The sequence below is a fragment of the Microtus pennsylvanicus genome, chromosome 6 (assembly GCF_037038515.1).
Source record: "Microtus pennsylvanicus isolate mMicPen1 chromosome 6, mMicPen1.hap1, whole genome shotgun sequence".
Classification (NCBI taxonomy): domain Eukaryota; kingdom Metazoa; phylum Chordata; class Mammalia; order Rodentia; family Cricetidae; genus Microtus; species Microtus pennsylvanicus.
This window is the reverse complement of record NC_134584.1, coordinates 26,358,858-26,386,084: the sequence shown is the minus strand read 5'-3', so window position 1 is coordinate 26,386,084 and position 27,227 is coordinate 26,358,858. Positions and strand designations below refer to the sequence as shown.

General features: G+C 43.2%; 1 protein-coding gene across 1 annotated transcript; it reads left to right on the top strand.

Moving 5' to 3' along the window:
- The first annotated feature begins 81 nt into the window (after positions 1-81).
- On the top strand, positions 82-27,227 carry Slc45a2 (solute carrier family 45 member 2). Its single transcript, XM_075977803.1, has 7 exons — positions 82-555; positions 2,388-2,564; positions 10,833-11,155; positions 21,690-21,833; positions 22,843-22,966; positions 25,034-25,245; positions 26,468-27,227. Exons 1-7 carry the CDS (start codon positions 171-173, stop codon positions 26,690-26,692), a joined length of 1,590 nt encoding a protein of 529 aa, XP_075833918.1. The 5' UTR covers positions 82-170; the 3' UTR covers positions 26,693-27,227.

The following is a 27,227-nucleotide window of genomic DNA, read 5'->3' as shown; positions in this document are numbered from 1 at the left end:
CAAGTGCCAGCACCCCCTTTGCTTCTCATCATAACTTGTGATCTTGGAGGAATGAAAGAATTCCAGCCCCTCCTCCAGCCTGCCCATCTCTGCTCAGACAGGCTCCATGTCAGAGCCGGTTTGGAGTCCAAACCTGAGTAGCACGCAGGAAAGTTATTACCTCTGCGGTCATGAGTGGCAGCCATGGACAGACTGACACCCACACCTATCAATCCCTCTCGGAGGACTGCCCATTTGGATCTGTGGAGCAACCCAAGAGATCCACAGGGAGGCTCATCATGCACAGCATGGCCATGTTTGGCCGAGAGTTTTGCTACGCTGTGGAGGCCGCTTACGTGACTCCGGTTCTGCTCAGCGTGGGCCTGCCTAAAAGTTTGTACAGCATGGTGTGGCTCCTCAGCCCCATCTTGGGATTCCTTCTGCAGCCTGTGGTGGGATCCATCAGTGATCACTGTAGGGCCAGGTGGGGCCGCCGGAGACCCTACATCCTGACACTGGCCATCATGATGCTCTTGGGGATGGCCCTGTACCTCAATGGAGATGCTGTTGTATCAGGTAAGTGGTGGGCACGGGCCGAATAGTTAAGTATTAAGGTAAAATACTTTTTAGTGCCTGCCAGAAACTGGTTACAATCAGTGGTCTCTCCTAGTATGGGGTAAACTTCCTTCTACAGTAGAATGACTTCCAAACCTGTGGCTGAGGAGCCTTTACTTCTAGAAACATTACAACAATGTTTCTATTATTATAAGGTTTTCAAATGGATTGAAAGTTTATCCATTTGTCCAAACTAAATATTCTTGCTTTTTTTTTTTCAGTTGAAGGGCTTTGTAGCATATCATGTCTCGTGGAATACTTTGTCAAATTGTCCAGCTCTGAGCATTTGTAACAAAGCACCTTCTGCTGTATACAAATAGGAGTTGATTCTGGGTCTATGACATTTTAATTGGAACCGAGCACAGATCTGCCAGCTCTTAAGACATCTTTGTATTGTGAATTCTGAAAAAAAAATTGGTGTTAAAGCATTGTTTCTAGTTAGAAACCAGCTACCAATTCCTAAGTACTCGTTGGCAGCACATTGAAAAAGAAATCATGAGGAAGCACATAGTTTTAGACCATTTATGCCAGTAGAATAAGTGATTATGATACAAGATAAGTAGGTAATATTTGTATATATTTATAACAGTGGTTCCCAACCTTCCTAACGCTGTGATCCTTAAATACATTTCCTCATGTTGGGGTGAACCGCAACCATACAATTATTTCTTGCTATTTCAGTAACTGTAATTTTGCTATGGTTATGAATTGTAAATATCTGATATGCAGGATATCTGATATGTGACCCCCCCAAAGGAGTCGCCACCCACAGGTTGTGAACCACTGATTTAGAAGGATATATAGATAAGGAAACGTAGGTTATAACTAGGAAATTTGAGGTAAGAAACAGAGGGTCAATTCATTTTCACTTACTTTTCTACTGGAATGTTTCAAATACATTTCCATATTGCACACTGTCTTTAGCTTAACAAACAATAAGCAAAGGACACAACAGTATATGCCTCTCGGCAGATCTGAAGGATGAGTAGAGCTTGTGGAATGGACTCTACTCAAGTGCTAAAAGCATACAGTGGCTTTCTAAATCAGGGATCAGGGAGTTGGTTGAGGATAGACATGTTTATATTCCATGATCTCATTTGCCTGGGTTGCCCAAAATTGTGTATCAAGGGGCTGTAGAGTTACCAGCTGTCATACTCGTCCCCTTACCCCTGCCCAATCAGAGCCTTGGGAAATGGTGCCAGCAATCTGTGCTTCGACAAAGTGGTTCCGATGGCAGTCAGGCTCTCCAGGGTCTGAGAAGTCCTGTGTTTGGCCCCTCTGTAGAACTGCATGTCTGCACGTGCAAAAAGGGAAGCCCCATATCAAAGCTGTTACTGGACCTAGGATTTAAGAGATTTTCTTTGGGTTATTTCATATCGTTATTATTTTTGATGTAAAGAGGTGTCATTAAAACCCCAGAGTATTCAGATAAAGTATATAACCCAGAGCTTTTTAGAATAGTCATGAGATTGAGCAACCGTCACCCCTGTGCCCATATGGGATAGTTTCATGTCCCTCTCCAAAGAAAGCCACTCCCCACTGGCAGACACTCCCTTTTTTTCTCCCAGGCACCAGGTACCAGGCAATCACCAATTTACTTCCTGTCCATAGATCTGTCTTTCCTGGGCATCCAGTTGCATACTTTTTAAACGTGAAAAAAAAAAGTCATTTTTAGATGTAAAAATAAAACTACATAACCGAAAAGGGATGACTTGACAGCAGTTTAAGTGAAATAAAAATATATGGGTTGCTATAGACATACTGCAGAGGACCGATGTTTGTTTCTGTTTTAGCTTTGGTCGCTAACCCAAGGAGGAAGCTGGTTTGGGCCGTAAGCATCACCATGACAGGTGTGGTTCTCTTCGATTTTTCGGCTGACTTCATTGACGGGCCTATCAAAGCCTACTTGTTCGACGTCTGCTCCCACAAGGACAAGGAGAAGGGTCTCCACTACCACGCCCTCTTCACAGGTAGGGACCATTCCGGAAAGTTTCTCCTTCGGCTTCACAGATGGGGAGAAACTTCAGTGGAAGGCAGCCAGAGTCTCTGCACTTGGCGTCTTTTGAATGAATGGATCAGTTGACAGGAAGCACCTATCACGCGCTCCGCCCTGTCTCCATTGGTTTCCCTGAACAAAGTAAGCTCATGACTGGGGTTTGAGTTCTTGAAAAGGATGTTCACGCAAGAGGTTTCTTCAGAATGCTGTGGAAACACGTGCAGCGGAAGTGAAAAGGAGCCCTGTGCACTGACCCTTCTCTTTAAAGCAGAGAGCCTCAGGCGTTCATCATGCTGCATCAGCCTTGCCTAGGGATGTGTTGAAACTGCAGGTTTCTGGGGTCTTTCTCCAGTTATGCTGATTCGGTGAATTCCAGGTGGGGCTCGGGAATTTGCCTTTGATTTGAATAAGAACCCCAGAGAGTGTGGCCGGTCTCACTCTCATTGAAATCTCAAACTAGAATTGAGAAAGCAAGTGAGCCCTCACCATCTTCAAGAATTCTTAATTATATAAAGAAATCAACCTGCTCACTTAAAATGTCCTTGTTGGTTGGGCAGGGAGGGCTCTCGCCATTCCTAGGGGGCTGTTGCCGGCCTCCTTCCATTGCCACTAGGCCGTTTCCCAAGCAGTTCTTGGTAGCACACCAGGCATCCTTGATCTAGTCCCTGTTAGCCTGTCAAGTGAAGGCAGGACCCTGAGCCCGGGGATTTTTATATCCAGCAGGGAGACTCTATCAGGCTGCTTTATTCTACTGTCTTCATAGTCAAGCCGAATGCACGTTAATTTTTGAAGCACCCTGTCTCCTTCCCTGGCCATGTAGGGTCCTACCTCCAGAGCCAAGACTAGTTCCTGCATGTGGAATCCGTGAAGTCTGGTTTTGTTGTTTTGGCAAATATTTGAGTAGTGAATCTAGGAAGGGGTGAGGCGGCCCCAGTCCAGTCAGCTGTTCCTGCCACACTGGGTGAAAGTACAAGGCCAGAGGTGCAATCCTGTGTGTCAGTGGCGCCTGACCTCCATGCCTCTGGAGGTCTAAATGCTGCAGAACACAGCTGGAGTTTGGGAAAACTCCTGCCTCATCTTTCCTTCTATTGCTCAGCATCCTCACTCTCAGCTAAGTCATCCCCCCGTCCCGCCACCGGGCCCACATGCTATTTTCATTCTGCATCTCAAGCCTTATGTCTTAGGGGCCCCTCCATATTCTCTGTGCCCCGAATAATTCTCAGCATGTTTCCAGCACAGACATCAAGTCTGTTTCATTTACACTTCCCCGGGCTCTTTGGCCACCAGCAGTCAAATTGCCAATGCTCAAAATAAATTCCAACCTAACACTTCTTCGTTTTTTTATTTTAATAATGCCTTTATGTATTCTTTGAGAATTTCAAACAATATATTTTGGTCATATTTATTTCCTTCCCCCAACTCCTTCCAGGCCCTCTCTCTTTTCTTCTCTGGGTTCAAGGTCTTGGCTCTCAGATCTTTTTAGAAATCAAAAATGGTCTGGAATTCCCACCTCTTCCTCTCTTCTAAATTGCAATTAGACTTAATATCTGATTGATTTTTTTTATCCAGAAAATAATCAAAACACAGAGTTTATTGAGTGGATACACAGGGGATCTGGTGGCTGGCTCCAGCGTGGAGAGACGGGCTGAAGTTCAGCATTCATCCTTCAGTGCAGCACCCCGGGGGTTCTCTGGTCAGCCTGACTGCTGTGCCCCAGGACTGCTGCCTGACTGGCTTGAACAGCAGGAAGGCTATCCGCACAGTTTTATAGAGGCTGCAATCTAAGGTCATGTCTGCGGAGGTGGGTTCTGCCAAAGCCTCTTCCTGGCTTGCAGACATCAGTCTTGAGTCCTCAGGTGACCTCGCTGCTGTTCAAGTGCCTCCCACCTCACTCTCCCTGCCCCCAGGGGTGTTTCTTATACAGGAAAACCAGTCTGATAGACTAGGGTGACTCCAGGTCTCATTTAACTGTGAGCACCTCTTAAAGACCCCATGCAAACACAGTCACACTAGGGTTTAGGATGTCAGGGCATGAATGTGAGAACAGGTGCACTCTAGGCCATACAGTGGCCGTTGACCCTGAGCCCAGCTCCCCTTCGAAGAAAAGATGGCATATTGATTGAGCATACCCGTTTTTCTCGCTCCCTCCCCCAATCCCTTTCATTGTCCTTTTCAGCATACTGGAGATATTCTCTCTTTTTTTTTTGAATAACCATAAGAGCACAAAAGTTCTTTATAAAGAGATTTGTTTTTAATGTTCTACATTTTTATGCTCGTGGTCTAAAGACCACGACTACTAGGTCTCATTCCTGCAGTTCTCGGGTCCTTCCACACGATGCTTCTTTTAAGGTCTCCTAAAGTACCTGCAGCCCCTGGTTCTGGTGGGAGAGCAGTTGGTGACAAGAGAAAGTTGGGTCCAGCTGTGAGGAAACAATCCAGGGCTTCTCAGTTTAAAAGACCAGGCTGTCCTCAACGGGAGATTTTTATATAATCCTCATGGCCTTTGGTATTGTTTTATCTCCTATTTTTAGGACATTTCTAGTCACCCCAGTAATACCACACATTTTGCCAAAGAAGGAACTATCCACAGAAGTGTGTGTTAATGAGCAAGAAGGTGAGGAAGATGTGGCAGAGCTATCAGCCTTCTGTGCAGATGAGTGAGCCACTTCCTGTCCTGCTGGAGTCACTGTGCTTTACTGATGCCTCCCACCCTCTCGTGGCAGGTGTTCAAGGAACGCATCGTTTAGGGAAGGACTTGATCTTAACAATGTTCACACAACAGTTGCTTAAACGCCTGTATTGGTGTACTTTTATTTTTAAAATAACAAGAAGCCCGGGAGTGAATACATGGTGGCTTTTGGTCAGTTGTCCACATCAGCACCAACTGAACTTTCATTGGTTACTCTTGGATACGGGATGGTTGCTATAGTGCCATCATGTTTGTCTCTAGACAGGAGGAATGGAGAGCAGAGTCAGGGAGGAAGCTGGGGAAAGAACCTGCATCATCTGTTTAAACGAGGAAAGCAAGAGCTTTCTGCTCCCCCCAGACATTTATTGTTTCTCACTGAGCACAATTAGATCGTTTACTAGGCACTTGAAGTTAAAAAGTGAAGGTTTGCTTAGCTTTTAATTTTTAGGGACAGTGGCACTTCCCTGGAGCAAACTGGGATCCATTAGCACAGAAGAAGGGGCATTACTAAAGAAAAGAAATTCAATAGTTAAAAAAATATAGTCCTAATTGCACTTATGAGACATTTGATTTCTAGGTTTTCCTTTGTTTGGTCTCATGGTAAGCACCAAGCTGCAGATGTCAGTCAGTGTCTCCAGGGCCTGTGGGAGGTCACTGTGTGTGGCTAGCTTCTAGCAAGTCCATTTCTCAAGAGAAGAGCAGGATCAAGCTCCTCCCTTCCAGAGTAGTAGTCTGTAGCCCCATCCAATTTAGAGCTTTGTTTCGAAGGTCTCGGACTACTTGATGATGGCACTCTGCATTATCCATGACAGTGACAGCTAGGCCATTCGTAAAATGCAGCATTCCTTGTTCTGTGTATGTAAGCCGGCACATTCAGTGTGTGTGCACGCATGCGTGCGTGTATGCGTGAGTATTTGTGTGTATGTGGAATGTGTTAGAGGAATTTTTCTACTGTCCCCTAGAAAGCTATTTTATTTGGCCTTTTGTCTCTCCCACTAAAAAGTAGCCATCATCTCTCCGGCCCCGGCTCAGCAGGAGCTGTGATGGGTTTGGTGGACAAACTCTCAGCCTCTCCGTATGCACATCAGTCACTGTGGAGATCAGCCCAGTGAGCCACCAAACCCATGCTTAGAGGGAGAAAGTGGCTTTGTGTTGAGAGTTCCTAACCCAGTGTATCTGTGCTAAACTGAATTGCAGACTGTGCTGTTCTGGGCAGTGAGATCTATCTGTGGGTGGCAAACTTGCAGCTGGCAGGCTGGGAAACCCTGCCTCCCCTTTGCAGCAGTGCTGGCTCAGGAGGTCTGAACTTTGTGTCCCCTGTCCCCAAGCCTGTGAGCCTATGATGTTAGTTGCAAACAAACTGGCAAAAGGACCCACGCACAGAATAAAGAGACGTGCCCAGGGTCGAAGGCCAGAGCTGTTGCTCACTTGGCTTCGCTATGCTCCCTTCTGAAAAAGTAGTATTTGTAAAGGAATGAATGTAAAGGAGAAACTAACCCTGTGTATTCCTGCAGAAGAAAGGGAAGAAACTCAGTGGGCTTGGCTTCTCCTAACTTCAAAAAAGTACTTCAACGTGGGCACAAAATACTAACATGTAAAAATAAGATGTTCTGCTTAGAAAATAAAAGACCAAGAGGAAAGCTAAAAATAAATTTCAGATAGAGCCCCATTTAACCAAACTTTTGATTCGGTTTGGAAGAACTTTCTTTCTTTCTTTCTTTCTTTCTTTCTTTCTTTCTTTCTTTCTTTTCTTGAAGAACTGTCTTTCATGTTTGGGGCTATCTTCACTTTTTCTCACTCATGAATAATTGTGGGATGAGTGGTTTTGTTTCATCAACTGGATTGCTTTTGAAGTTCGTGCCTGTGGGGGACTTTCACATCTTCCTCTGGCACCCTGGCAGAGACACAGCCAGCGTGGAAACTATAGACATCCCCCCACCTCTCTTTAATTAGCTTAGTTTCAAACTCAGCACGTGCCATCTCTATTTACAGGGTTCGGTGTGATAATGTCGTCAATGCCTGTGTACAGTGCACAGCAGTGAGGGCCATCACCAGCCCTGCCCCTTTCACCATTGTTGCTTCCATGAACCGACTACTCTTCTATGTTCTACCTCCGTGCTGTGCCTCTGCGTTCTGTCCCTGTGCTGTGCCTCTGCGTTCTTTCTCTGTGCTCTACCTCTGTGCTCTGCCTCTATGCTCTACCTCTGTGCTCTACCTCTGTGCTGTGCCTCTGTGCTGTGCCTCTGTGCTGTGCCTCTATGCTCTTCTTCTATGTGCTCAAGCTCTTTCTGCTTCCACCCACTATGTATACTTTCCTGCTTGCCTTTGTCACTTAACACGATGTCCCTGGGAGAGCTTTGCCACTTAGCACAATGCCCCTTGATGCCAACAGCCCTCTTTGCCTCCTTGTTCTCCTTCCAGATCCTATGCTCACATGTGATCTCTTAGTATTCATTGATTCATTTGTGGTTTCTTTGTTTGCTTCCTCATCCCCCACCGGCAGGAACTGTCTTTTCATTGCTTTATGACCAGTGCTTTCAACAGTGCATAGAATATGGAAGGGCCTCAGAAACTGTTGGCGTGATGAATATTCTATTTTAACATCCTCAATTTTCACAATGGTTGTGTTGTGTTGTTGGGAGTTAAAGTGACTAACCCAAGCCACCTGACTGGGTGTTGGGGAGGGGTAAAAGCCAACACCTAACTGAAGATGTGGTGTCTGTTTTCATTTGGATTACGGTACAAGTTGAGACCTGGGAATATAGACACACAGTTTATTTGGGTATTAATTCCATAGGGAAGGAGGGACTTATTATTGGATGTGCTGACCAGGCATTATGGAGTTGGCTTCTACCTTCCATCTCTCCATGCTCCCTGACAAGCCTTGTAAAGTGTGTCTCAGAACTCTTTATCTCGGAGGATGAAGGATGGAAGAATCACTCCACTAACCCAAGGTTGTTCCAAGATGTGTGTGGTTCCCTGAGGTGAAGGGAGGTCCAGATGCACCTGCTTGGCTTTGTAAAACTCACCACAGCCGCTGCTGGAGCAAGAGGGAATTAGGCTGAGATTTGCAGCGTGGTTCAAAAGGATTTTCCCTCAGCGCATTATCTCTAACATCTGTACTCCGTTCTTCTTAGTCGCCACTAGATGGCGCTAGTGCATTTTCAAAGGCCTTCACCCCGTTGATGCCTAAATACGCAAGTGTTATAAGTCTCAGTTCTGTAGACTTGAAAAATTAACTGTAAATAGTGACAAATGGCTCAAGAACCAGATCAATTAATGAGCTGAAAATATACTCATTTCTAATCCTTAGTCACGAAAAGAAACAGAAGTCAGATTTTATGAGTCCAATCAGAAAATGGGAAGTTTCTGAACTAGGCTGGTGAGCCATTTTCTGTGCTGAAACTGAGAAATTCATTTCTAGAAAAATGGCGAGGTAATTACAGTTGATGTTTTTGCATGAACCATTATTGTATTAGGCATGTTAGCAAAAATTAGAAACTTCCAGTGTGAAAAAAAAATCTGATCTCAGAGAATACGCAATTTTGGGCAAATGCAGTTGGCACGCTATCAGAATTTATTTGGTTGAATAAGAACATTGTGATTTTGACAATGGTTTGCTGAAAATTTTCTAGTCTGCTGTATAGATATCATCCAGCAAAGGATGACATTGGATGAAAACTTATGTCTAAAATGGTTGTGAACCTGCAAAGGCCAACAGTTCAGTTGCTTCTACAATAAGGGCCTTGCCACAGGACAGGGGAACATGGCTTCAATCAGATTGGAATGGTTTCCATTTCTTTCCTCAGAGATTGCATCCACGCGTTAGTGGTATAGAAAGCAAAGGTGTGGGAGGGGAAGCACTTAGGTTGAGCGACATCTGCCCCAGCCACATTTATGAGGGTGCTCACTGCCCCACCACATCCTAGTGGTCAGGTTGAACAGGCACCACTGAATCATCTGCCACTCCCCGTACAAGGCTCCCTCAGAACACGGACACAGATGCTCAGCTTCCCCCAGGCCATCTGCTCTTCTTCAGTGATGGTAAGATAAGCTCTGAGCTGCTAACTCTCCATACCTGGGATTCCTCGCATCCTAACAGAAAGATAAAATACAATCGAGATGCTTATTATTGTTGCAGTCCACACACACACACATGCACGCGTTTGTCCACACCAGAATTTTATGTGTGATACCAAAGCCAGTGTCTGCATGGAGGACCTCTACAGAGTTGAAGATATTTGAGTCAGGAAGTTCACACATTGCCATTTGAGTAATAGATAGAATGTAGTAAGAATAGTGTCTTTAAATAAGGTGAAATTCTGCGTTCTTGTTTTGAGTCTCGTGTTTTATAAATAGACATCTTTTTTTTAAATTTATTTATTTATTAAGGATTTCTGCCTCCTCCCCGCAACCGCCTCCCATTTCCCTCCCCCTTCCCTGATCAAGTCACCCTCCCTCATCTGCTCGAAGAGCAATCAGGGTTCCCTGACCTGTGGGAAGCCCAAGGACCTCCCACCTCTATCCAGGTCTCCTAAGGTGAGCATCCAAACTGCCTAGGGTCCCCCAAAGCCAGTACGAGCAGTAGGATCAAAAACCCACTGCGATTGTTCTTGAGTTCTCAGTATTCCTCATTGTCCTCTATGTTCAGCGAGTCCAGTTTTATCCCATGCTTTTTCAGACCCAGGCCAGCTGGCCTTGGTGAGTTCCCGATAGAACATCCCCATTGTCTCAGTGTGTGGGTGCACCCCTCGCGGTCCTGAGTTCCTTGCTCGTGCTTCGTCTCCTTCTGCTCCTGATTTGGACCTTGAGATTTCTGTCCCGTGCTCCTCTGTCTCTGTCTCCTTTCATCGCCTGATGAAGGTTAATATTCATGAGGATGCCTATGTGTTTGTCTTTGGGTTCACCTTCTTATTTAGCTTCTCTAGGAACATGCATTATAAGCTCAATGTCCTTTATTTATGGCTAGAAACCAAATATGATTGAGTACATCCCATGTTCCTCTTTTTGGGTCTGGCTTACCTCACTCAGGATAGTGTTTTCTATTTCCATCCATTTGTATGCAAAATTCAAGAAGTCCTTGTTTTTTACTGCTGAGTAAATAGACATCTTTGAATGGTATATCTGGTGCCTTGTATGTCACACTTGTGTGCCCCCTATGGGAGAGTTTGTTATCTAAAGGGACCCAGAGTAGCTAAGCATGGTACTTCAGGTCTATGGTATCTATAGTGGTAATTTACCAAGCACCTGCTGTATATCTGGTGCTGTGCCGAGCACCCGTCATTTTCCAATCATGACCTTCAGTTATTGCTGCATAACTGATGAGCAAGACCATGGTCACAGCAAGTAAACACCAGAGCTGGGGTTTAAACCCACACTACTCCACCAGAGATGTCTTAGTTTCTTGCTACATTGTCTCTTCATAATTACCAGGCTTTCTCTGGTCTCCTCAGGAAGTTTTTTCCCAGAAGAGGAGGGCCTGTGCATGGTGGGGAACCAGCGTGATTAGCTGACTATAGCAACTCATCTCTCGCTCTTTCCTTTGCTTTTCAGGTTTTGGTGGCGCCCTTGGCTACCTTTTGGGTGCCATAGACTGGATGCATCTGGAACTGGGAAGGCTGCTGGGCACCGAGTTCCAGGTCATGTTCTTCTTCTCTGGCCTGGTGCTCACTTTGTGCTTTCTCGTCCACCTGTGCAGTATCCCTGAAGCCCCGCTCAGAGACGCTGCCGAAGACCCTCCCACTTACCAGGTCCCTCAGAGCCCATCGTTGTCGGCAGATGCAATTCACGAATATGGTTCTATTGAGAAAGTTAACCCCGATGATGCAGACACAGAGCTGTTAAAGGAAGGGACAAACAAAAAAGCCTTTGAACAGGTACATATGTGTAATCTTTTTCTTTTTCTTCAATGGGGGAAATAGTCTTCATGGTCTTCTTTGTGAGAACTTGTTTGCTGGTCTGATGTGAAGACTTTTGTGAATGCTATTTGAATCAAAACCTCAATCAGCCATTAGCCTTCAGAATGAGAATTTTGTGCCTCTGTGGTTCTCTTGCCTCTTACTCCTTTCAAAACATCAGATCAGGGAAGGTGATGGCACTGTCAAAGCTTAGACCATATGAGAGCTCTCCAGCCATCCTCTGGCCTCAGAAAACAGTCTCTTCTATAAGAACTATCATCTATAACTTTGTTTCTCCGAGTGAGAATGTCATTGAGTTGATGACTGGATTGGACACACAAAATTTGCATAGCATGATTTGGCTGGGCAACAGGCTCATTAGCTTCAACTTTAAAATAAAAACAAACAATAACAACACCAAACACCAAAACAACAACAAACCACAACAACCACAACAACAACAGCAAAACCCTCAATTGCACGCCAGAGAAATGGATCAAGTTTGAGAGGAAATGGTCAGATCGGAGAAGAAATTAGAATCATGTTGAGTAGTTATGAAGGCCACTAACCCTACATAACTACTTAAATTGCAATTAAGCTCAGAGCCACATGGGACCAGTACCGCTGACCCAAGCATGCCAAGTGTAGAGCTTCTTTATTATTATAAAGTGTCAGATTGGACAACATTGGTGCATGAACCGCATTCTTCCATCAGCTGCCCTTAAATAGCCATTCTTTGGGGCTCTAGTATAAAGGATCATCTTATTAGCACAGACATCTAAGCCTTATACATGACTGACCTTCATTATTCTTCAGCAGACAGGGTGGCTTTAGAATAGCCTCGAGGTTTAGAGCATGGCCAAATTCTGGCACTGCCAACTTTGAAGATGTATGACCTTGGGCATTTCCATTTCTATGAAATGGGAAAGTAATTCTATCTACCAGCAAGGGCATTGTGCAGTTCACATGGAATGATCTGTGTAAGTCACTCAGGATGGTTCCCCCTGGAGAGCTAGGTGGTAACTTTAGGCATTGTTCTAATGAATCTGTGAGACTGCTGAGTGCTCTGAGACAATCAGGGGATGCTATCTAAGCAAACGATATATAACCAGCCCAGTGAGTCACCGCTCTCTGTGAGGTTGGCTTCTCCTGTTGACTTAGCCGATTTGCCAGAATTATTGTATTTTGCAACTAGTATAGAGATATAAAGGTGTTTCTTAGACTTGACATTAAGTATCTAAGCCTATTGTTTATCATTATTATTAATTTAACAAACTGCTTTGGAAACTGAGCGTGTGCACAGCACTGTACTAGGTATTTGGAGACTATTACATTGACTGTTGCCCAGACCCTGTGCTGAGGAATCTATAAGCCAGCCTCTATGCCTGGGAAATTATAAATGAGCATGAGCCATTTATGCCTTCACAATAAGGCACAAAGCAGAAAACGCTATAAAAGCAATGTATCCTCTAAGATTTTCTAAACAGCAGGTGTTTGGGTAGAATTACATATTCAAGAGATTCTCAGGGGTGATGCCACAAAGACAAAGGGAAGAAGCAGGAAGTGGTATCTTCCTGTCAAGATAAAAGGCAAACACCTGTGAAAGGGAAGGGGCATAGGCAGCGCAGGACACGGGCGGAGCAGGAAGTCTCCCCTCACCCCCAGCCAAACCCAGAAGAGGCTGGCACCAGAACCTTACATCTTGCTTGGCCATTGTCAAGAATGTGTGGTAAATCTAGAGAGACGGCACTTTGACTGTCACTCATTCATGCGTTCAAATATAATTGATTTTGCAAAATGTTGAAATTGTTGTTAAGTAAATAGAGTAAGACATCATGGATGAAGAAAACAAGATCATCCCAGAGTGGTGCTTTGCATGATGGTCAGGATTTGAGGTAGAGATTTGGGGAGAATGCTCATGGTAGAGAAAAAAGGAGCTATAGAGTTCAAACAAATCAAAAAAAAATTCAAAAACCCCCTTAGTGTGTATGGGAATGCAGTAACAATTTCACATTGGCCAGTCTTAGATAAAACAGAGTTTCAGTCAAATCCATAAAACCAGAGCCAAGGGTAGGACTTCCTGGTAGAGAATGTGTCTAGCATGTGCAAGACTTGGGTTGGTCCCCAGCTCCACAAAAACAAATTTTAAAAGGCGTCGAAGGGTATTAGTGATAAACAGATCAATGTTACAGAAAGATAAACTTTATAACTATGCAGGACTCCATCAGCTTTAGCATCCATGACTGACAGATCTGGAGGGAGGTGCAATGCAGTAGAGACCACGGACAATACCCACAGTGGTAGGTTGTAGGCAGGGTTTTCATGTCCTGACCGCCTGCTCCCAAATAACCAAACGGAGACTTAAGGTTACTTATTAATGCTCGATCAATAGCTCAGGCCTGTTGTTAAATGAATGACTACTTAATCCATTTCTATTAATCTATGTGCTGCCCCAAGGCTCATTGCTCTCACCTCTATCCCATTTGGAGTGTCTCACTCATTCTCTTTCTGGCTGGTGACTCCAGAGTCCACCCTCCCTTCTCCCACTGTTCTCCTAGTCTGACTGTCCTGCGGAACCTTATCCTGTCCAGCTGTTGACCAGTCAGCTTCTTTATGAAACCATCCCAGCAACATCTAGCCACACGGTGTAAATTCCACAGCAGTAGACAGATCATCCAGACAAAATCGGCAAGGACACATGGGCTTAGAACCACACTTTATACCATGTGAACCTAACCAGTAGCATTAGAATCTATGTTTTTCTCAATTGAACAGAACAGAAAATTTCCCTAGGAATTTAAGATTAAAATTATACTGAGGGGCGAGGGTGAGCCAGGCATGTTGGGCGAGCCCCACAGGCTGGTGGGAGTACAAATTTGTCCAGTCACTTAGCAAATCAGTATGACAATTTCTCAGGAAATTAGGAATCGATATACCTCAAGACCCAGAAATACCACTTTTGGGCATATACTCAAAGGATGCTCAATCATACCACAAGGACATGTGCTCAACTATTGTTCGTAGCAGCATTATTTGTAATAACCAGAATCTGGAAACAACCTGGATGCTTCTCAACCAAACAATGGATAAGGAAAATGTGGTACATTTACACAATGGAATACTACTTAGCAGTAAAAAAAAATAATGACATCTTGAAATAGACAAGTAAATGGACGAAACTAGAAAAAAAAAAACATACTGAGTAAGGTAACCCAGACCCAGAATGATAAATATAGTATGTACTCACTCGGAAGCGGATTTGAAGACCTAAAGCAAAGGATAATCAGCCTACAGTCTACAACAAAAAGAACCCTAAGAGAGACATACATGAATCCACTTAGGAAAGAGAGAAAGACAAGATCTCCTGGGTAAATTGGAAGCATGGGGGTGGGTGCAGAGGGAAGCTAGAACAGGAAATGGAAGGAAGGAAGGAGAGCAGGAAAAAAATGTATAGCTCAATAAAAACAATTAAAAAAGAAAGAAAAAAGAGGGAAATTAAATATTTTATTACAAATTTAAATTAAACCTATAATTAAAAAAATAATTAGAATCCCCCCCAGACTGAGGGCCTTTCACAACTAGAGTAGTGTAAAACTAGGAGTGAATAACACAAGATTATTCACAGACATATTGAAATGAAGCAACATTCTTGTAAGCAGCCCGTGGGTCCCAGGAGAGGTTTCAAGAGAAACGTGACGGTATCCCATGCCATGTTTACAGCCGAATGAGCTCCTATTGGAGTCCGCCAAGCGTGTAAATAGCTGGTGCCAATTCTTCTCAGAGTCTTTTAAAGGAATCCAAAAGAGCGGAAACTTCTGAATGCTTCGGGGAAATCATTCCTATGCCAATACCAAAGAGAGAGCAGCGAAAGGAGATTCACAGGCCGATGTTCTTAATAAACTCTGATGTTGAGACCTCAACAAAATACTAGCACACCCAAATATAGCAACACACCCAAATGGATATTTACTATGATCAAGCAAAATTTTTTTCCTTATAAATGTGGCATAGTGTATCACATTTATATAACAAAGGGTTAACACTGTGATTAAGGGAAGAAATGTGGAAATGGCATTAGACAACATTCGACATCATTTAATGATTTAAAATTCTTAATAAATTGTGCTAAGGATACCCACTGTCAGTTCTATGTAACATAGTAGTGGAGCAATCAGTGAAGACAAGGAAATAGAAAAGGTCAAAAAAAAAGAAAGTGTCCATGTGGAAACAAAGAGCATAAATTGTCTCTGTTTGTGGAGGATAGATTGTTATATTCATAAGACTAGTAACACAACCCAAAATCTGTTAGAACCAGACCATGAATTAAGTAGAGGTGAGGATATTCAAAAGTTAGTACACTGGCAAATATTTCCAGCAGGCTATCTGTGCAACTTCTCTCAAGCTAGGGTCGTCTGGGAAGAGGAACCATAACTGAGGAAATGCTTCCATCACATTGGCCTGTGAGCAAGTCTGTGGAAGACATTTTCTGGAGCAACAGTTAATGTGGGACAGCCCAACCCACTTTGGGTGGTACCACCCCAAGTAGATGGGCCTGGATTGTATAAGAAAGAAGGGGAACAAGTCAGTAAGCAGCCTTGTTCCATTGTTTCTACTTCATTCTTTCCTCTAGGTTTGGCCTTGAGTGCCTGTGACTTCTCTTCATGACGGTGTGTGACTGGGATGTGAAAGTCAAATAAGCCCTCTCCTCCACAAGTGTTCCTAGTGAGGGTACTATCGCTATGATGAAACACCATGACCGAAAGCAAGTTGGGGAAGAAAGGGTTTATTTGACTTCCACTTCCATTTCATAATCTATCACTGAAGGAAGTCAGGACCAGACTCCAATAGGGCAGGAACCTGGAGGCAGGAGCTGCTGCAGAAACCATGGAGGGGTGCTACTTATTGACTTGCTCATCATAGCTTACTCAGCATATAGAACCCAGGCCCACACTAGCCCAAGGATAGCACCACCCATTATGGGTTGAGTCCTCCTGCATCAACCACTAATCAAGAAAATGTCCTATAGCTGGATCTTAAAGACTCATTTTCTCACTGAGGTTTCCTCCTTTCGGATGACTCCAGCTTGTGTCAACTTGACACAAAAGCTGCCAACACACCTAGTAACTTTTGGTCATGGTGTTTTTACACAACAATAGAAAGTAAACCAGGATACTATCTAGAACTAAAATCAATACACTAAAAACAATATACAGCAGCTACAAAAATACTTAAAAATATCTGTAATTAAAAACTATGAAGCAATGGTGAAAAATATTAAAAAACACAATTAATTGGAAATGAGGATAATTAACATTATTAAATATCCATATTACTCAAAACAATCTAAATATTCAATATCCTCACTATCAAAATTCTAGTAACTTTTTTCACAGAAATAGAAAAAATATCTAGTACTATATAAAATCATGAAGACCACAGATATCCAAAGCTTGAACAAAAAGCACAAAGCTAGAGGCATTAAGTACTTTACTGTGAAGCTATATAATTAACAAAGCATGATAAGGCATGAACACCAATGGAACAGAGCAGACAACCAAGAATTAATCCTCATATTTGATCTATGACAAAAACTAGCCAAGATAAACATTAGGAAAAAAAAGATAGTTTTCAATAAAAAGTGTTGGAAAATCTGTATATGCACACATGAAAGAATGAAGCGAGATCACAATAACATCCTATGTTGAAAGCCAATGAGAAGGGATCAAAGACTTAAACATAAGCCCCAAACTGTAAAACCATTAGAAGAAGACAGCAGGGAAAACAATGGGACCTTTGTCTGGGAACAGAGACTCTTCATTAGTTATCATCCCAAAGTACAAAATCAGGAGAGGAACATGGGCCTGCATGATGCTAAAAGATCTCTGCGCAGCAAAGGATACAGTCAGCAGCAGGAGCAGGCGAGGTGCCAGATGAGAAAAAAAGCCTGTAAACTCTATACTCTGATAATCAATTACCATCCAAAAGGAACTCATCAAATGAGGGGCTCCGTGGTTTTTGTTACTGTTTTGGTTGGGGTTAGTGTGTGTGCAAGGTTTTTTTTTTTTTATTTTGTTTTGCTTTGTTATTTTTTATCCTATTGTTTGATATGTTGGTTTTGATTTTCATTTTTTTGTTTTGTTTTCATTCTGAGAGAGAGAAAGAAAGAGAGAGAGAGAGAAGCAGAAACATGGAAAGGGGAGGAAGCAAGAGGGAGAGGGAAAACAAAAGATAAATGCCGTCAACGAGGCAGGTCACTTAATCCTCTCCAGTTATTCCATGGTGTATTCATATTCCCAATCATCGTGCAGTACACGTCAAACAATGTTCTTCAGTTGAATAACAAGAAAAAAAATGAGGCAAATAACAGCAGTGTGTTCACATACAAGCTTCAGAATCTGAACGGTTTTTGTTGTTTGGCTTAAGAGACAAGCTAGACCAGGTGTGGTGACCCGTGTCTTTAACCCCAGCGCTCAGGAGGCAGAGGAAGCTGGATTGCTGTGAGATCAGATCTGCACAGGTCTATGTACCCGTTCCAGGCCAGGCAGGGATTCTGTAAATAAGACCTATTCCAAGACAAATAAAAAAAATACACCAAAGTGGGCAAAGCTAAAAAAAAAAAGTATTGTAAAAGAAACTAACGAAGAAGTAGCAGAGAAGGCATCGTGGGCTCCTATGGAAGCCTTCCTTCTCCATGCATTTCCCTTCTCCATGATCTTCTAGGGATGCTCCAGCTGTGCACGTCAGGGCCTAGATCAAAGCCAAGGTCAAAGTTAGCGAGCTTTCTCACAGTCCTTGATTCCAAACCAAGGGTGGCTGCATAATTTAGAACTATAATTCTGAATAGAAAGAGTCCTGACCTGTTTTGGAATTCAAACTAGATCCTATAAAAACCCATCTCCCATCCCTGCATGCCAAAACTGTTTATCTTCTCAACATTTGCGTTTCCTCCATCAGGGAAGGCCTTGGTGTGTCTTCCTCCTGAGGACCCTGAAGCGAGTTCACTTGCAAATCCACCACTCTCCAGTCACCAGCCGATGGATGGTGTAGAGTCTGCGCAATAAAACTGTTAAGATCCGAGAGAAGTTCCATAAAAAACCGCCAGTCACGTATACATTCAGCAAAAACGTTTATTAATAATAATAATAAAAACCTGCCAGCGTGTTGGGGTGGCAAACAGTGACAGCTGGAGAGGCTTGCAGGGCCCCTTTTAAGATGGGTTGGGGTTTCTAGAGAGGAGATATTCGTCTTGGGGTTGATCTGTGGGCGGCCCTGATGGTTAGGAACTTTGCAGCAGCAGGGAAGGGAAAGCTCCCTTTAGCTAGCAGGAGGCTATAGTTCTCTGCTGAGCTAGCAGAAGGCTATGGGTTGCCTGCTGATTGGCTGCCCCTGTGATGTGGTTTACCCAGAGAACTGCTTTCTCAGCTCCAGCTGGTTCCAGTAAACTGAAACCAAGGCCTGGTCTTGGAGGGCTACGAGCAGGGCCAGTCGTGGTCCTTGCCTGGCTCCCCGGCCCTCTCAAAGACAACTCCTAGGGCCTCCAAGCCATTGAAGGGCTTTGCTCAGGGAACCAATGGGTCAGAAGTAAGATGCCAGCTAGATTTTTTTTTATTCTGAGTTAAAAACTGAATATTTATATTTCCAGCTTTTACAGAAATGCTAAGCTCAATTTGAAGGCTCACATTTACTTTTGGAAGGAAGGAGAAATTAGGTTAACAATGGAGAAGGCTGAAAATTATGTGGAAAGAAGAAAGATCCATTAATATTTGGACTAAGGCAGAATGCTTGCTTGCCAGACTGATTTTCCCGAGCGTGTGCTTTTTGGGTGAAAGGAGAAACAAAATGAAGAGAAAGTGCTTGGTTAAAAGCGTGAAGGTCAGCTGCCCTTCCCTGGACAATAGCCACCTTTCCCTGGGAAGAAGAATAAGTAATTCTACATGTTTGTTACAGTAATCTTTTATTTTAGGTTCTATATTCTTGTATGTAAGAGAGTGCTATGTGTGTGTGTGTGTGTGTATGTATGTGTGTATGTATAAGAAAATTAGCATAGTCCCCACCAGTGGGTTAAATACTACAAGATGAGTGGAGTTAGCTGGGTGCGATGGTGCACATCTATAATCCCAGCACTTAGGAGGGGACTGGCAGTTCAAGGTCATTCTCTCACCCTCAGGGACCTGGAAAATTCAAAGCCAGCCTGAGCTATGTGAGATCCTGTCTCAACATACAAAATGCAAACAAGGTGATGAAACTGAAGGTATCAACCTTATGATGAGCCCAGAATTGATAAATCTAATATTTTCAACATAGAAATAGGAAGAGGTATCAGATAAGTTTAAGAGTTATAAAACAGGGGGCTGAAGAGATGGCTCAGTGGTTAAGAGCGCTGTCTGCTCTTCCAGAGGACATGGGTTCCAATCCCAGCACCCACTTGGCAGCTCACAACTCAGTAACTCCAGTTCTCGGAAATCAGACATCTTCATATAGACATGCATACAGACTGAATACCAATATTTATGCACATAAAATAAAAAATAATAAATTATTTTTAAAAGAGTTCTAGAACAGAACAAGGCCAAGAAAGAAGTCTCATGTGCAGAAAATAACCAAGAATGTGACATTTAACATAACAGAGTGAATGGCTATCTTACCATAAATTGATCCTTTCCTCATATTTCCAATTATGTAAAAAGACATATTCCATAATACAGTACTATATGACAATAGATGATAAAAGGAGCTTTAGGACAATATGTTATTATAAAGAAAACAGACAATCTCAGGAGACCTTTAATTCTACTAATTAGGTTTCAATTTCATTATGTCAAGACCCAGAATTTTAAAAAACTCAAGAAGAAAGAGCCACCAACCCACCTCACTTGATGTCCTCAGCGAGGCTGACTGCTTAATTCTTTCTTCTCTTATATGACAAGATGTTAAAGACTTTTTACATCATCAGTGGTATCAATTCCAGCTCTCTCAAGCTTGTGGGAACCAAATAATAATAATAATTACAGCCCCTGCTGTTAATGCATAAACCTAAAGTGAGGAATCTGGGTCATGAGTACTCATGTTTTATATGTGTGTGTGTTTATACTGTTCCCATTTTAACGCACCGTAAAGCTCACTTACACCTGCCCATCATTGGCAAGAGACAGAGAAGTGACCTGAGAGCGGGAACCTACCTAGCAAAGGGAACTGACTGGCTCTCTGTTAACTTCCTAGTTTACATCGCTGCAAATGTAGCAGCTTAGAACAGTTTCGTAGGTCAGAAGTGTTGGTGGTTTTGTTTTCTGCTCAGTGTCCTACATCCCTGCAGTCATGATGTCAACAGTGTAGTGTTCTCATCTGGAGCTTCAGCTGCACAGAACCTGTCTTCCAGCTCATTCAGGTCATTGGCAGAGCCCTGTTCCTTTTGGGGTGAGAGTAAGGTCCCTATTTTCTTGTGGATCATTGGCCAGGAACTGTGAAGCTGTGAAGGGCTCCTCTCAAGCTCCTTTCCATGTGACCCTTTCTGTTTTCAACCCTCATGCTTGAAGTTGCTCAGAATTCTGCTTCTGTTCCCAGCTGGTACAAAAACAACTCTCTGTTTTCTGAGGACTTGTATGATTCAGCTAGTATTAACCAGGTAACTGTCTGTTAATTCCCTCAGGGTCCACTAACTAGTAACCTTAAGCATATTTTCCAGATCCATTTTTTACATGTAAGAAAACATAATTGTAGCTACCATCTAGACAAGAGATCATGAACTTCACCTTGAATTAGCCTACCAGGTTCTAAGAGTAGTAATTATCTAAGGGACAGTTTAGGCCCATGGGCTTTGTCCTCTTGCAGGAATACCATTTAAAGACAGAGTGTCAGCTGTCACTTATGCCTTGCACTGAGTGGAGCTCCATCCCTGAACTCTCCAGCCTTAGGTTTTAAACGTTATTTATGGACCTGTAACTGCTAAGCAGTCATTCATTTTTAACAGCACATTATTGTAGTAATAGGAGCTCGGGGCTGCGTCCCCAGCACCCCGGCTGCCTGCTAGCTTATGCCCCGAAATAACAACACACAAATTGTAATTTTTTAAACACTGCTTGGCCCATTAGCTCTAGCCCGTACTGGCTAATTCTGATATCCCGATCAACCCATTTCTAATAAACTGTAGCACCGGTCTTACTGGGAAAGATTCAGCATGTCTGACCTGGCGGCTTGCTTCATCGCGTGCATCTGCCCGGAAGCGGGGAGCATGGCGTCTCTGAGCTCACTTCCTCTTCCTCCCAGCATTCTGTTCTGTATACTCCTCCCACCTATGTTTTAACCTATCAGGACCAAGCAGTTTTTTTATTGCTTAACCAATGAAATCAACAGATTGATATATGATACTCCCATATCACATTATCAATAAGTTTGTCCTGTGGAAACCTACATGTGATGTCATATGATAGACAAGTGACAGAGATGTCACATGGTACTTGCTCTGACTCCTTCTGCTGCCTGGGCACCTATGCTGAAGACTCATGCTTTTTTCCAGAGTCAGAGGGCAATGTCGATGAAGTCACTTCTGAGGACGTTAGTGAACATGCCTTCCCATTATCGCTGCCTTTGCATCAGCCACCTCATTGGATGGACAGCCTTCCTGTCAAACATGCTCTTCTTCACAGATTTCATGGGACAGGTAAACTTGTGTCTTATGTTTACACATTCATTGGGAGCTTCTTCTGTCAGGCCTTTGGAATAGATACAGCCAAGGGTGCCTTCGAGGACTGGTTTACAGATATATTCTAGAAGTAGGCTTCTACACCCTGTAAAACTAAATACTCTGAGGTCTACCACTGTGTGGTCAAATATAACAACTAGACAAGAGTAAGTATGATCTTCAGAGCTCATGTCAAGCTTCATAAAAGAGATATATGGCATGATCCCGGCCTTGAGGGATGGCTCAGAGTTTCAGAGATAAAACAGGACAAGAAAGAATTCTAAGTGGGAATAGGAAGGGTGTGGGCAGATGGTATGGGAGGTTCTTCTGTATATGTGTTGCTTTTATTGGCTAATGAATAAAGAATCTGGCTTGGCCTGTGATAGGGCAGAGGAGAGCTAGGTGGGGAAAACTAAACTGAATGTTGGGAGAAAGAAGGCAGAGTCAAGAGATGCCATGTAGCCACCAGAGGGGAAAGATGTGAGCTGCTAGCTGGAAGCTTGCTGGTAGGCCATGAGCCTTGTGGTAAAATATAAAATAGTAGAAATGGGTTAATTTAAGATATAAGAGTAATCTATAAATATGCATAAGCTAATAGGCCAAGCAGTGATTTAATTAGTACAGTTTCTGTGTGGTTGTTTTGGGGCTGAGCAGCTGGGAACAAAGAAGTGGACTCCCTACTATAGGCAGAGGTGAGTAGGAAGTCTGTTAGCTATACTAGAGAATGGGATTAAGTCAGGTGGGGCCAGGAGTTAGGATGAGAGGGAGGACCATTAAAGATCACCCCAAAGAAATGTTATTTATATTTGATGCATAACTATTTATCATGAAGGCCCTTGAAGGAGGCATAGTAGATGAATACAGTGACCCGGTGGTGTCTGATTGGACTCCGCACCGGATGAAGGGCTCCTTTCTCCAAGGGTTTAGGAGCACGAGAAGTGCTGTGCATCCTGCGCTCCTTACTCAACTGCTGGCCCCTCTCTTTCAGATTGTGTACCATGGGGATCCCTACAGTTCCCACAACTCCACAGAGTTCCTCATCTATGAGAGAGGAGTTGAGATTGGATGCTGGGGCTTGTGCATCAACTCCCTGTTCTCTTCACTTTATTCGTGTAAGTTCTTTTCCTAAGAAAGCCTTCCACAGGCTGGCAGCAGGACCCAGATTTTATACTTCAGAATCTCTTTTCTTCTTTTTATTAGACTCTTGATAATGTTTAGGAAATATGGAAAAACTATTCCTGTAGAGAGGATCATGTGCAGTGTCATTTTCCATAGTCAGTCTAGGAGTCATTGCCCTTGAATTGTGCTTGTAATCAGTGGGTTTCTGGGGAATATTTTTTTAGAAAACAAAAGGGGATTCTGTGAGTAAGATGGTGAGATACTGGACAGGTGAGATGTGAATTCCAGCAGCTCCATGTTCTGCTGGAGCAAGACCCCTCGTGATTCCATAGATATTTTGTGGATTTCATAGGTGAATTAGCAAATCTGTAGCTCTCCAGCGTCTCCAGCTCCACAGAGCTCCACAGGTCAACCTGGATCCCTGGGTGGGGTGGTGACAGAGAACTGGACTTGTTCTCATCTCCATCCACACAGCCAAGAGACAGCCTTCTAGCAGTTACTGCAAGAACTGAGCGCGGAGACGTAGCTGCCTGCCCTATCCTATACTAATGCTCATGACTAATGTTAAACTCAGTCATTTCTTCCCACTACAAAGGCAGTACTGTTGAGGATGTGGCCCACCCTGGTATCATAGGCATTAGAGGCAAGGGAATTTTGTCCCTGTGATGCATTGACTTCTTTTCATGAATAAAGCACTGTAAGCCAGACTTTCAACCTTTGAGCTGTTGTTATAGATATGTTCAAGTATTTCTTTATCTTTCTTTGCTTCTCTTTGACTTGCTGTACACACCTAGACAGGTGCTATGCATTGCTGTTATCTTTTGAGCACTGAGACACCTTAGACTACATTTTCTGCATAAATATAAACCATTAAACAAACAGGCTTGTCTGGGGTTATTCTGAAATTGACCTAGCTTTGCACTGCTTCCATTCTCAAGCCTTAGCAACAGTGCTCCAGACATGGATTGCATCTGATAGGGGAAGTAATGTTGTCTGCTTGCCATTTCTGCAGCTTGTCTTTCATCCAGTGACCCAAGACAGTGTTTTGTTTTGTAACTGATTCAAATATGATACAGATTTGTTTCCTGTCTGTGAAGCATAAGTTCAATAATAATTCCAGTGGCTGAGCAACATTTTATTCTTAATAGGCGCATCTCAAGAATCTATTATTTATTCTCTGGCTAATGTGGACCAATAGACTAAAGTAGAAGAGGGATAGCCCAGCCTCTGTATTTTTTATATTTGTATGTGCAAAGTGTATGCCAAGTCCAAAGTTAGCTATCTTTGGCCCACCCTGCAGTTGGTCACATGAACTGAATATCTTCTATGTGTCCTATAGTGGACTGGGTGATTTTTCATATATTTCACCTCATTTGATTCCAACTAACATTTTACTTCCATTGTTTTAGGTAAGAAAGATGAGATGATGAGCAAATAAGAAACTTGTCTCCATCATGGGGGAACTGTAGGAACCCTTTCACAGCCTTTGTGTGATTGACAGGGTGGGGAAAATGTCTGCAGAGAACCTCACAACTTTCTTACCTGTGCAGACTGCCTTCAGATTGGGATTAAGAAACTAAGAATGATTTGAATGGTTCTGCAAAACCTGATTGTTTTCCCAACCTGACTTTGGGCGGTAGGGTCAGGATAGGCACACATGCTCCATTGGGTCCACTGGGACCAGAACCCTCTCATCAGAATGGACATGACTCTTCCTCTGTGTCTTTCATCCTCTGGGTCCCATCACCAAGGTCTGCTTTTGTGCCTCTTCTTTTTCATATTCTTTTGATATTTGGCTGACTGCTAAAAAGTACCTGGTTCTCTTCTATGGACAATAAACCAGCAAGGCAATTTTATGCTGCCTTTTATGCAAAGGCTTTAAAATTGATCGCCAAACCCAGCTGTTTCTTGCACACAGATAAGGAAGTGTTTTGCTCCTGACTTATTATCAAAGGAAGCTGTCTAAAAAAATGCATCTTCAAAAGAAAGGATTATCTGAAATTATTAGATATTGTGAGGCACCTGCCAGCTGTAATTTTTCCTATTTATTCTCTCAACAGACTTTCATAAAGCTTTGGTTTCCTACATCGGATTAAAGGGCCTTTATTTCATTGGATATTTGCTCTTTGGCCTGGGAACAGGATTCATAGGACTCTTTCCGAATGTCTACTCTACCCTGGCCCTCTGTTCTATGTTTGGTGTGATGTCCAGTACATTGTACACTGTGCCCTTTAACCTCATTGCCGAGTACCACCTTGAGGAGGAGAAGGAGGTGGGTAGCAAAGAGAATTTACCTGAGGAATGGGGCGGGGGAGGGGAGAATTTGGAAGAAGACTGCATAAACTATTATCATCATGCAGACATGACAACCAGCCTAGCTGAGTTCTTCCCTCCTCCTTGCTGTGAACCGTGGAGCACTTTTTGAGTTTTAGGACCATGATTGTGACTCCTAACTATCTCATTACCAAGGCTTATTTTGCTCACAAGTAAAGGGAATGATCATTCAGACACCAGATACCCTTATCAGTCAAGAGATTAGTAACATTCACTTCCTAAAGTGAGTGGGACACTAAAGATTATATACGTGTGTGTGTGTGTGTGTGTGTGTGTGTGTGTGTGTGTGTGTGTACTGTGCTCAGCATAATACCTAGTTAATACCTCACAGAACTCCAAAAATGACAGCTAGAGTTATTGTCCTGGAGACAGTGACAGCAACATCTGCTCTAGGTGAATGCTAATAACAAAATAAGGTCCCAACTGCAACACAGCCTTGGGCAAGGCCTTGCATGTATGTAAGAGACACCCAATGGCAATGTGAATGGACAGGGGCCAAATATATACCAAGTGTTAACATATTAACCAAATAACCATGCTGAGAAGTGGTTGAAACTTGTTTCTCCTATGTTTAAAAGTAATTTAGCATTCTTTTGAAACCACTTGCCTTTTTTAACACCAAGGTAGACAAAAATATTTGAATGGACACTTTGTTGAGTTTCTGCAACATTGTATTCATGCACTTCTTACAAAGAGAATCCTGACCACGTTCATGTTTGAGCCGTATGCTCATTAAAGTTGGAGGAAAAGGCTTCCTTGTAAATAAGGAAGACAGCAACAATGGAGTTCCCTGGAGTCCCTCAATCAGGAATTAGAAAACTATGGCCTGCTGGTCAAGCACAGCCTACTGTTTGTTTTCAAATAGTTTATAAGATGACAATCCCTTTTAAGTTTTTAAAAGATTGAAATAAATTCAAAGAAGGATGCTGTTTTGTGATGTATAAAAATGGCACGGAATCTAATAAGGTTGCATTGGAATGTAGTTTGTTCTTACGTGAACTTGTTCTTGATTTGTGAGCTCACAGTCAGTTCCAACCAAGATCCCATGAAACACAAAGGTACTTACCATTGGAATTTTCCCAGGAAAAGTAAGTTGACCCTTGACCCCCCCTGTGACAGTGCCTTGTAGATCAACATCTGTCCCTGTGTTTCTCTTGCAGAAGCAGCGGGGAGCCCCAGGAGCACCTGACAAGAGTGGAAGAGGCAAAGGTGTGGACTGTGCTGCCCTCACCTCCATGGTGCAGCTGGCTCAGATCTTGGTTGGAGTTGGTCTGGGCTTCCTGGTCAACATGGCTGGGAGTGTCATTGTGGTGGTGATCACAGCCTCTGCAGTGGCACTGATAGGCTGTTGCTTTGTGGCTCTCTTTGTTAGATATGTAGATTAGGTTTAAAAAGAGACATCGGCTCAAACCTCGGACAAACGAGGAGGTGAGGCTTGTGGCAAGAAACCAGTATGTTCTTGGACTTTACGGCTTGAGGAACTGTATATCCCACACTGCAATCTCACTTTGCATGCACACATGGGAAAGGTGAGTGTGGTAGGATTGCCCACCTCACTGCATCTTCCTTGCCACCTGCTTTTAGATGCAGGGATGGGGAAAGTCAGCTTCCATTTCTCAAGGTCATATCCGGCCTGGATAACATCTGAGGAGCAAATCAATCCTACCTGTGGTGTTAAAATCTGATTTTTAAAAAGCAGTCTGTATATCACTGGAAATCACATACTTCAACAAATTCAGAAATACTTAAATATTGCTGATTGTTTTATGGTGTTGATTTATTCACATTTAATTTGCTCAAAATTAGTTCCGGTTAATGTATGACACTCTTATCAGATGTGCTTGGAGTGTTTCCTTCTGGAAGCTGTGCAACTTAAGAGTGTTCATCTGTTTCATTGATGCAGTAAACACATTTTTCTTG

Excerpts from the sequence above, each read along its gene's own strand:
- Slc45a2 (XM_075977803.1), top strand. The coding sequence starts at position 171 with ATGAGTGGCAGCCATGGACAGACTGACACCCACACCTATCAATCCCTC. Across the intron at positions 2,565-10,832 it reads CTACCACGCCCTCTTCACAG|GTTTTGGTGGCGCCCTTGGC; the intron begins GTAGGGACCATT and ends TTTGCTTTTCAG. Across the intron at positions 25,246-26,467 it reads ACCTTGAGGAGGAGAAGGAG|AAGCAGCGGGGAGCCCCAGG; the intron begins GTGGGTAGCAAA and ends TTTCTCTTGCAG.